Here is an 11,708-nt window from a genome sequence, read left to right as displayed (position 1 = left end):
AAGCATGTTCCGAGGAATACAAGGTCTCATGTGGGCTACCAAATCGCACCACCAGATCACAAAATCTCAGATAGAGTCGACCAAACAACAAGCACAAAATGGCCATCAGTTCGGTCTCGGCTCGGGCTTGTCTGCGCCAGACGAACCATCGAGGTGTGCGACTTAATGCAGGAAATCAAATATATCCGAAGCTCATTTGAAGAAAAAAAAATTGTACTCCAATTAATTCAATTCGTTTGATTACGAATTTAATAAATTTTTTGTGAACTTCGATTATATATTTATTAATATTCACATTTACAATATAAAGTCCATTTCATTAGAATTGTCATAAAGTGAATGTGTATATTATATGTACTTGGTGCGGTGAATAAGGCTTATGCTTCCATAGACCTCTAAGGTTGAAACGTTTTCTTGAGTGAAACATAAGAACAGCGTTACACGTTCGAAATTAGAGGTATGATGGCTGAGATTAAACGATATCACAATATCCTTTCGGGGGTTTACACTTTTTTAAGGCTTGAGAATCAATGGAAGCACAAGCCAAATATTAATAGTTTTTCTTATACTTTTTTTGTCAAACTTTGTAAAATTGAACTTTAACTAAACCCCAAGAGCCTGAACTGGAGAGTACTTGGAATGATGCTGGTATCAAACCACCACTTTCTGGTTGTGAGTGGATACTAATTTCTGTTGATTTGTTTTTCGTGTACTATTTTACTAAGGAGTGGCAGTGACACCTGGCGGCGCCAATTTTTCTAGCATCTATCGCTAGACTAAAAGCAAACTCTAAAGCTATAGCAGCCGTCAAATCAATCCGAAGTGGGCGTCGCTTTCCGGCCCGCCTTCTCGGTGAAGAAAGAGGCACGCACCGTAAAAAATACAAACAACCAGGTAGGAATATTCCAAGGAGAACGCAAAAAGAAGAGCAAGTCAGGGGGCAGCCCATGGTCTCCGACGGGCAGCGCCGGCTCCCCGTGGTTTGACGAAACAGACAGCGAACCGCAGGCGCCGCAGCACGCGCCACCACACTTGACGACATCACCACACTCTCATATCCTCGCTTCGCCCTCCTCCTCCTTCATCAGCAGCGACCAGAGTGCAGCAACAGAGCTACTACAGTTCTGCAACGAGTGGCTAGTTTGAGAGAGAGAGAGAGAGAGATGAACGCGGACTACGGCGCGCCCACGGAGCTCGCGGGGCCTCTGCAGCAGAGGAGGGCGCTGTACCAGCCCCGCCTCCCGCCCTGCCTCCAGGTGATCATCGATCATCCACCAACCCCGCCCCCTCATCGTTTTCTTGGAATCTCTGTTGCTAATTTGAGACTTAAGAAGCTAGATATTACTTAAGAAGCTAATTTGATACTTAAGAAGCTAGTAAAGATGAAGCTAGCGGTCAAAGGAACAGGGTAAAAGTTGGTACTAGTAACACGGTTGATGATCACATGCTATGCTCTGTTTCCTCTGTTTTATGTTCCTAAAACCTGTCGCGCCAGGGGGGGTGAAGAAAGAATCGATCTTCGCCGAATTTAATCCGTTATTAACTGTCCCAGGGAGCGACGGTGCGAGTGGAGTACGGCGACGCGACCACCACCATCGACCCCATCGGCGCCGACGCCGTCGCCCAGGCCTTCCCGCACACCTACGGCCAGCGGCTCGTCACCTTCCTCGCGCCGGACGCCGCCGCCGGCAACGCAGCCGTCGAGGAGCGCCCACCGATCAGGTCCGTCTCAAGCTCAACAGGGTCCTTTGACCGATCAGGAATCCTGCAGCGTTGGGACTTAGGACTAGCTACAGATATATAGTGTTCTGAGACAGTGATGCAAGGCTGATTGCGTTTTGCAGGGTGGGCGTGGTGTTCTCCGGGAGGCAGTCGCCTGGAGGCCACAACGTCGTCTGGGGCCTCCACGATGCTCTCAAGGCTCACAATCCCCAGAGTACCCTCTATGGATTCATCGGTAATCTTGATTTTCTGACATGATTTTGTTTGACAAAATAACTGAAGGACTTTTTTTTGTTTGCCTGTTTACTTACAGTGGTTTGTGCTTGCGTATATATAGGTGGGACTGAGGGACTGTTTTCGAACAAGACACTGGAGATCACAAACGATGTTCTTGCGTCATACAAGAACCAGGGTTGGCAGTTTTATTTTCCGCTTCATTCTTCACATGCTTCTGTTCTGTCTATGGATGACGACTGACAAATCTTTGCCCATTTCTGTGCCAAGGTGGTTTCGATTTGCTGGGCAGGAGTATCGATCAGATCCGAACAAGCAAGCAAGTGAGCGCTGCTATGGCCACGTGCGGCAGCCTGAACTTGGATGGCCTGGTCATTGTTGGAGGTACTAATACGAGAAACCAATAAAGTTACTGTACTTAGTTGAAGTTGAACCAAGCTAGTTACTTCTACTAACTTTGCTCCTACTCTTCATTACCAGGAGTGACTTCCAATTCAGATGCTGCACAGCTTGCAGAGACCCTTGTCCAGAACAACTGTAAGACCAAGGTACTGGAAGCTGCAACATAAGATGGTCATATTGTTCAAGGGCACCAAAAGTCTCTCAGGAGCTAATGTCTTTCCTGAATAGGTTGTTGGCGTGCCTGTTTCACTTAATGGCGATCTCAAAAACCAGTTTGTTGAGACAACCGTTGGATTTGATACGGTGTGCAAGGTAAACCATCGGTGGCTGCAAGCAACTCTGCGGACACTTAGAAAGGAGGCATCAGATACAGTTTACCACTATTAGTTCGTCACTCCTCTCATTATTGTATGGAAATTCTTTTTCAGGTGAATTCTCAGCTTATAAGCAATGTTTGCCTCGATGCAATCTCAGCTGGAAAGGTAACTGTAATGTCAGCCATTTAGATTCTAAATTAAATACTTATACTTACATATCAATCATATGGAACTTGACTGATATGCCTTTTCCTAACAGTACTACTATTTTGTTCGTTTGATGGGTCGAAAAGCATCTCATGTTGCCTTCGAATGTGCACTCCAATCGCACCCAAACATGGTACGGATCATCTAACTTGTAGGCCAAACTTGACTAGGTATGAGAAGAGCAATCATCTAATTCTCTCAACTTCTCCATGCAGCTTATCATGGGAGAGGAGGTGGCATTGTCAAAACTCACACTGATGGAATGTATAAATAAGATATGTGACGGGGTACAAGCCAGGGCAGAGTTAGGTTTGTACAGTACTTTGGTGTTTCGTTCGCGAAATAAGTTGAATAAAACTTTGTCGATAAATTTTTGGGTGTATGTATACATAGGTTAACCACATAGGATTTTTTTTTTATATCGTGATAAACTGATGCCCGGTATCCTTTGTTCAGATAAATACCATGGTGTCCTCCTTATTCCAGAAGGACTGATAGAAAGCATTCCAGAAATGTATGCACTCATTCAGGTATAATGGTTCTGGCTACCTCATAAAATGGAAAACATAAATTCGTTTACCTTACTGGTTTCTGTTCAACCATTCCAGGAAATAAGTATCCTCCACAACAGTAATGTTCCTGTTCCAGAGATGTCATCAAAGTTGTCTCCATGGGCAGCTGCATTGTTCCAGTTCTTGCCACCCTTCATCAGGAGAGAGGTACTGCATTTCAGCAAAATTTCATTGTTTAATATTTGTGACTTCAACTGTTTAACATAAATTAAGATCCAAATACTTTTTTATTTTTTCACTCAGCTCCTCCTCCACCAAGAATCTGACAACTCTGCCCAGTTATCCCAGGTTTGTGAGCCAGGATGCATTAAACTATAGCTGCCAGAACTTTTGTCATGCAGTTATTGGCAATCATAATGTCCTTTTTACAGATTGACACTGAGCAACTGTTAGCACACTTAGTAGAAGCAGAGATGATAAAAAGAACAGTGAGTTTTCACTACTGCTGTTTTTTTCCTGGTTTTAAATTTCTGGATCTGTTCCCGCTGATCGTTTTACTTGATTTTCAGAAAGAAGGGAGATACAAGGGAAAGAAGTTCAGTTCAGTCTGCCATTTCTTTGGATATCAGGCTCGAGGGTCCCTACCGTCAAACTTTGACTGTGACTATGCTTATGTAAGGATTGTATATTGTATGTTATTTTTTTAATTACCTGATGACAATACTCTAAATATAAGTTGTAAAAAGAGATAAATATTATCAACATTGAACAATGCAGGCCCTTGGCCACATCTCCCTACATATGATAGCAGCCGGTTTGACTGGCTACATGGCAACTGTGGCTAATCTGAAGGATCCTGTACACAAGTGGCGTTGTGCTGCTGCTCCACTAACGGTAAGATTTCCTTTTTTTTTTTACTTCTTATCCCTTCAACTTTTCTTTTAGACTTCAATAAAAGCATGGTCTTTACAAAAAAAAATTGGTTGTTTTACTTTTCCGGACATACAGCTTGATTGAGCTATCTTTGTCCCCTAGCACTAACTGGTATTGTAATGACGAATTGCTTCGATAATACACGCTTCTAGTTTTTTTTTTCTTTTGAAATGGGGGAAATATCGCCCTAGCTTCTGCATCCAAAGGATGCACACGACTTTTTTTATTAGATTATTCACAAAAACCTTACAAGAACAATACAAAAGATCAATCTCGAAGCAACCTTACTATACCTACAGTGGGATGAAGAAGGTGACAATACACCAACTCACATCATCCAAAAAACTAAATGCCTTCTCAAACCGCCCAATAGCAGGTGAGAAGCACATCCAGTCGAGCAGACTCTCAATGCACGCCAACGCACACGCCACAGAAGTTGCTACCGCCGTCTTCCTGGACTCCATCTTCAAGAGAGATCATGGCATTAACCTTGCAAGACACCTTGCAAGACCTGCCGTCGATGCCACCATGACGCCAGACGGCTCCACCATCCTGCACGCATACATCATCCCACATCTGCCGTCGATACCCTGCAGCACCATGCCACTGAGACTCAGCGCCAACAATGTGGTAGATGAATACCACTCCACCGACATCTGCCAACATCCAGCAGCTGCTCCAAAAACGATGCCCCAAGAGGTAGAACGACGCAGGGCGCGCCGCCATCGTCCGATCCGGGAGACCCGGACCTAGGGTTTCCCCTGGAGCAGCACGAGTGAGAGACCGCAGACTGCGATGACGATGCCTTCAAGAAGGTAGCGGCTCGCCATCGTCCGCCAACCGAGGTCGGAGCACGGTTTTCACCGGCAGTCGCGCATCCCCAACTCGCCGAGTGTAGTGCCAAGACGGGCAAAGATGATGCCTTCGACAAGGTAACGACGTCGACCGATGCCGCCATCATCCGCCAAGATCGAGATCGAGGCTCAGTTTTCACCGCCGCCATGACACCCCGGACTAGATCACCACTGCCGGAGACCTGTGTGAGATCCCATGATCCCCCACACAAGACTACCAGCCTGGCCGACCACCTCCGACGAAGAAGATGACCACCACCACCATGCCCGGGGCTGCTGCCCCAGATTTCCTCATGACGCGAGAGATGCCCACGAACGCCTCACTGCCGAGGAGGAGGCAGAGCCACGACATGCAGATCGACGCCCGCCGCGGCCCAAACGGACCTAGATTGGACCCGATCTTCACAGCCGCCGCCCGGCCGCCGCATGCAGATCGACGCCATGGCCGTCGCCTCCCTGCGCCGCCGCATCAAGGAGAAGCCTGGCCGGACGACGCCGCCGTGCCCTCCGGTCGTGGGGGTGAGAGGAACGGCCGCCGCCACCGCCACGCCGCAGGGCTTTGCCCGGCAGCGCTTCCGGCGACGGCGGCGGAGGAGGGGGGCGCCCTAGGGAGGACGAAGTGAGGCTCCGGTGGCTGGGCCCCGACGTGGCGCGGCGCCGCCGGCACGGGGGGAGAGGAGGTTAGGTCGCCACACGCTTCTAGTATATAGACTACTCCTTCCACTTCTATTTGATTTGTTGTGTTTAAGTATTATCTGAATGAAATACAGAAATATTACTATATGCTTAAGTAGTCCTGACTGACTCAGTAATATGTTGTGTTGCAATCACCAGGCAATGATGAGTGTCAAGAGGCATTTACGTGGCCCTGGAGCAATCCCTACAGGAAAGCCTGCCATTCATCCTTCCCCTATTGACCTGAAAGGGAAGGCATACGAGTAAGTCTATGTGTATCTTTCCTTTTTCTTTAAGGCTACAAAAGGAATGCCATGGAGCATAGAAGATTGTTCCTTACTTATTACACCAAAATAAGTAATGTGAACTCTTATTACCAAAACCATTATTCATATTGTTGGGACTTGGGAGAAACCTTCGTACTTCTTATAGCAAAACTGCTTAGTTTAATTATTGATAAGATTGTCACATTTAAAGTTATATCGATGATTTATATGGTCACAGATATAATTTAAAAGAAGAAGGCAAGGAAAAAATAATGCTTGCTTAGTCCCTAATAACAATTGCCCTATGTTTTATCTCCTCACGGTCTTATATATTATACAGACTGAATTTTCTTCTGTATGACTGATCAGGTTACTGAGAGGAAAAGCTTCGAGTTTTCTCCTTGACGACTTCTACAGGACTCCCGGAGGTATTCAATTTGCAGGACCTGGTTCAGATGCAAAGCCCATCACGCTGACCATTGAAGACCAGGACTACATGGGCGACATTGAGATGCTAAAACTATATCTTGACAAGGTTCATGACGGAAACCCTGTTGCATTTTGTTTGCTTGTCTCATGTTTCTAACAGTGCCAAGCCTACCAATGAATTTACTTCCAGGTGAGGACAATCGTGAAGCCTGGTTGCTCGAGGGATACCCTGAAAGCAGCGATAAGCTCAATGATCTCGGTGACGGACGTGCTGACAGTGATGTCCCACCCTCTCAATGCTGAACTGCCTCTCTACCATTTCAACTGAGCGTGAATAACTACATGACAGTTGCTGTGACTTGTGAGCCCACAGCCCAGTTTTGTTTCTACTACAGGAGGCTGGCTTCTTCAGCTATTCTGTTTTTCATTTCTGTTCCTTTTCTGAAGGACAGGCATGTGAAAGCATATCAGTTTCTGTTATTATGTTGAAAATTGAAATAATAGAAGTCGGTCCTTGTATGAGACTGGAAGCAAACAATGCATTTGAGTTAAATTAATGTGAACCTTCAGTTTGTAGTAAACTGAACTTGCACTGTGCAAAGCTGGGTAACCAAGAAAATTGTACTTGGAAGCGTGAGACATCTCCAAGAAGTTGTACATATTTTTCCAACAACTCATTCTGCTTTAAGTTCACAAATTTCGATTCTGGAGAAAACTGAATTTTTTTTCTTTAGTTTGGAATTTTTGAACCGGGCAATGGTGATCAATGATGTACACTGCAACTTAACACCTCTTATTTCACTTTTCCAAGTTACACTCCGAGGTAGTTGTTTTTTTCCTTTGCTGAGAGCATTGACCAATTCAGGATCTGAAGAAATCCAGCATAAACAGATCAAGGTGCAGTACAAATTACATGATAGGACAAAACGAAGTCCAAGTAGATAGACTAGTGGTCAAAATAAGCTATACTGCAGATACTCCGCTACTCTGAGCAGAAATTGCATAAGATACACATGCCAAAATATATGGAAACCTTCTCGACAGTTGCACTATACTTAAGCCTTGTTCCGAATAGTAAAGAACTGGTAGATCCACCAACAACCCTGGTCTTCTCACCCCTACTCGATGCTGAATCCTGTACACAAATGGAAAGTCACGATAAGGGATTACGTAAGGCTATGAAGGAGATTCACTATACCAGGGGCACAAACTTTCATTATACTTTGATATGGCTACTATCTTAATCTGATAATCTAACAAAAAACATCTCGCTAAACTGCTTCCAAATGAGAAGGCAGAAAGTGTTATAAGCACTTTGCAGCAAGAGAAAGTGAATCAAACAATCATGACAGCCAGACCTCCAAAGAACAAAGAGAGGGACCAAGAGAAAAAGAATTTAAGGATATCACACAGCTGTACATGTAACTACATGTATATAGTGTAAGGAACTAAGGACATCACACTTCACAAAGCAGTTAATTAAGCCCATAACGGCAAGGAGCTGCTCATATCTAATGATCTTATAAAAATTCTTAATTGTCGAAACTAACTATTCAACAACATGAGTCAAAATATTTTTATTACAGCTAAGCAACACTCCAAGATACTGTGCGAGTACTCTGAAGTAATCAATCCAGACATTAGTGCTAGTGCCCACAAGACCAGAACGAATCAACAAGCCCACAATGTTGTGTTGCCATTTATGCATCACATCAAGAAAATTGCCAGCAAAATGGATTATATTGATTTCCCCTTTTTCATCTCACCAGATGTGGTCCAGATATCTTATGCCTCAAATAATTTTGTATTCCTACAACATGATCCTTAATACATGATTTAGGAGTTTCTTCTTCATTCCTTTCTTTCTTTCCCACATATGAACGCTAATTTCGCAGTATAGAAAGCATATAAAGTGTCATTAGTTAGCTTACGTATGTTAAATGTACAGAGGAACTTCAGAACTTTGCGAGTTGTCATGTCCATCTCATGAAACTTGACTTCAACTATCTTAAGGTGCTCTGATATTGCAGACGACCTCTCCACTGAACTGTAGCTTCCTATCATTTCAATGATATCTCCACCCTACAGTAAGCAGAGATATTTAACCAAGATTAATAATCAATACTAACTTTAAGATGCAGCAATTGTCCATTTAGAAAATTCATACACTGGAAAAAAGTTGAAGACTGAGCTTCTCTAGAATTGGTGAGTTCTTCAGAATGCAAGCTAATGGATCCAAGTCAGGAGCCATGCACCAGTATTCATTGAGTAATAGAGTCTTTAACTTGCTGAATGTAGGGCACCGCTTCAAATCTCTTGTGAAAATAAACTGAAATAAATACAAAACAAATGAGCAACACTGCTGAGAATGTCGAGTGATATAGTAGATAATGCAACACTGAAATGGTAATAAAAAGGAGCCAAAGACGAGTAACATACAATGTCAGATTCAGATATCAACTCCATATGTGTAGCATTTGAGATACCACCCAATAGCACACATTCGTTGCTGCCATCATTATTAGCAACACAATTCTCACATCCAGTATCATTATCTCCACAGAAAGAGCCAAATTCGTCATAATTCAAACAGAAATCTTCACAGGAACTGCCAAGATCCACACGTGCGTTCTCTAGCAACACCATGTTCTCAAGAAAAGGGGTTCTACCTGCAAACTTATCTAGTTCCAGCGAGATGAGGCATGGAGTACATACACGGGCCTGGCAATTCAGTTTGGACTGGCAATAAATGATGCTCAAGCGCTTCAGGGCACAGGAGGATATCTTATGAACATTGATCTCGCAATCTTTCATCTTCAGATCCTCCAATGCTGGGCAGCTAGAAAAGTCAAGAAAGGTCTCTTGTAGGCCTACACCATGAAGGTCTAATGTCTTCAGATGCTGAGAGACAAGAGGCAGGCCGTCCAGGTGGAGAAATTCACAGTGATTGATATGAAGGCTGAGCTCACGTACTTGCCATAGCACAGCAAATCGGGTCCATAAGTTCACATAGGGCACGTCTTCTTTCAAGAATTCACTGAATTCGATCTCAACGGTGTCTAGGACCCTGCGGTCACGCAGGATGAGCAGATGGTCCAGGAACTTCCGCAGTTCCTGGACAGGCCCCTGTCTCTGAATGCCGACGATGCGCAGACCTGTGGTGAACCTCCAAAGGTGGCGCCAGCGCCGAGCAAGCACACACGTTCGCACGGCCGACTGCACTGGGAGGAAGGAGAGGAGGTGGTGGAGGATATCGTCGGGGAGGGCGCCGATGCGGTCGCCCGCTCTCACCGGCGGCGCAGTCCTGTTCTGTTCCCCTGGAGGCATTTCGCCGAACAGTCGTCGGGCGTCGGACTGGGAAGCAAGAAATGTCAGATGACAGAAAAGTGGAGAGAGTGGGGCAGGAAAGCTTGATGCGTTGACCTCACCTGGCCGCCGGCGAGTTCGCTTGTCACAGGAAACAGCAGAGAAGCAGAGGATGGACTCCCCGAGAGTAGCCGCCGCAGGATGGTTTGGGAATTGGGATCCCTCCCTGCGGCAACCCTGCCTCTGACCTAGGAGAGGACCAGGGCGGCGATAATCGCCGGACCGGCGGCGATCCGTACACCGAAGCAGTGACGGCGACGGCAGCAGCCAGCCGGCCACTGACCTAGCTCGCCGCCTATTTTGGTCGATCGGGACAGAGAGAGAAACCACTGAGGAAATCGTACAAGACAGAGATTTGGTCCATATGGACACTCTTCATTAAAAAAATAGTTTTAAATTTTTTCGATTTTTTCTGTAGGATGGAACCAGTAATATATCTTACAAACCTACAAGTTTTTAATTGGAAAAAAATGTGTAGATTCGGCTACAGGAAAATAACAAAAGTGTAGATCTGAGCACAGCAATTTCAAATCTCTAAGAAAATGCAGACTTTTTCATTATTTATGTAGCTTTGAATACAAAATATTTTAAACTGAGATTTTGGGTGTTAGTGGGATATATCATTATCTGTTTTTAGAATTTTGTTTCATAATTGTTTAAAAAATTAAATGTTTTTTTAAATTTTCTAATATGGCGAGATTACTCGTGCTCGGGAGCCAAAATGACTTTCCGCTGGACAACTCACTATACATTTTTTTCTCCAATGACACAAGCCACCGATTTTTAGTGTAGTATATGTCACACAGATATGTTCAATTGCAGATTTACTCGATTATGATAAAATCCACTAGTCAGTGATATAATTGCAAGATGCATGTCCAGTGTGGTGGGCCCTAAGACCATGCACTACACCAAAAACGATTCAAAGAGGTTAAAGAATCGATTCAACACATAGTAAGGACAGGTTCATGAACTCTAACAACAAAAGCGAATCAACTTTATTGTGCGCTTCTTTGCATGTATGCGTGGAGCCTTTGGCAGAAATGTGAGAGAGAAAGGCTGAAGCAAGTACAAAATAGCATGCATGTGTGAAACTCACGGACGAATCAATACATAGTAGCAAAACACTAACGATTCCAAAATCTGACACATTTCCATTTGAACCGGTTCTAACAACCCTTCTCTGAGACTTTGAGTGTAACTTTTCTTGTCTTGGTTAAGTTGCACTTCATTATAGAACTGAATTTAGACAAGTGAAGATAGGTAAAAACATTGGCCGTCGAGTTGCATGTTGTGCACAATCATGGGCTACTCCATTTAGATTTCTATTTATGTGATATATCTTGGACTGGAGTTCTTGTGAAGCTCTTTTATAGTCTGCTATTTGTTGTCTAAGTTCCCATGGTACCTGATCATTTGTAACTGCTGTCACTGAAGCTGCTCTTGCCAGAGCGAGGTTGTCAATAAAAAATGTAGCTCCTTGTGCTTGGACCTGGGCAGCAACTTTTGTTGCAAACAGAAGTGCAGCAGCGTTCGCAAGCAATGGCGAAGAAGAGTATGTTGTCGAGGCCTGAATCATGACCGTTTCTTCTCGACCTTGTCCGGGAAATTGACAGTAGACTCCAATTCCGGTCTTGCAATTTTCTTGAGTATCTTGTGATTTCCTTCTCTTCCATGCCGCGTCCGTGAAGATCTTGCTTCCTTCTATATGTAAATCCGACCTAGTTTGATCTCCATGTGTATTCAACCTAGCCTGTAACCTGGTCATGATACATGTACAACATCCTCCAG

General features: G+C 44.4%; 2 protein-coding genes across 2 annotated transcripts; one reads left to right on the top strand and one right to left on the bottom strand.

The window, feature by feature from the left end:
- The first annotated feature begins 902 nt into the window (after positions 1-902).
- LOC127313689 (pyrophosphate--fructose 6-phosphate 1-phosphotransferase subunit alpha) lies at positions 903-7,132 on the top strand. The gene is made up of 19 exons (XM_051344167.2): positions 903-1,256; positions 1,553-1,722; positions 1,845-1,957; positions 2,060-2,134; positions 2,227-2,340; positions 2,437-2,504; positions 2,587-2,670; positions 2,787-2,840; positions 2,935-3,015; positions 3,098-3,191; positions 3,339-3,412; positions 3,491-3,601; positions 3,698-3,742; positions 3,826-3,882; positions 3,964-4,068; positions 4,172-4,288; positions 6,016-6,119; positions 6,492-6,657; positions 6,742-7,132. The coding sequence occupies exons 1-19, from the start codon at positions 1,164-1,166 to the stop codon at positions 6,877-6,879; spliced, it is 1,863 nt and encodes a 620-aa protein (XP_051200127.1). The 5' UTR covers positions 903-1,163; the 3' UTR covers positions 6,880-7,132.
- A 186-nt stretch (positions 7,133-7,318) lies between these two features.
- LOC127313690 (F-box protein At4g09920) lies at positions 7,319-10,258 on the bottom strand. Its single transcript, XM_051344168.2, has 5 exons — positions 9,980-10,258; positions 8,991-9,905; positions 8,719-8,880; positions 8,483-8,633; positions 7,319-7,686 (listed from the first exon to the last, which is right to left on the bottom strand). Exons 2-5 carry the CDS (start codon positions 9,876-9,878, stop codon positions 7,670-7,672), a joined length of 1,218 nt encoding a protein of 405 aa, XP_051200128.1. The 5' UTR covers positions 9,879-9,905; positions 9,980-10,258; the 3' UTR covers positions 7,319-7,669.
- Positions 10,259-11,708: the final 1,450 nt, after the last annotated feature.

Source organism: Lolium perenne, chromosome 7 (genome assembly GCF_019359855.2).
Source record: "Lolium perenne isolate Kyuss_39 chromosome 7, Kyuss_2.0, whole genome shotgun sequence".
Classification (NCBI taxonomy): domain Eukaryota; kingdom Viridiplantae; phylum Streptophyta; class Magnoliopsida; order Poales; family Poaceae; genus Lolium; species Lolium perenne.
This window is presented reverse-complemented; position numbering and strand designations above follow the sequence as displayed.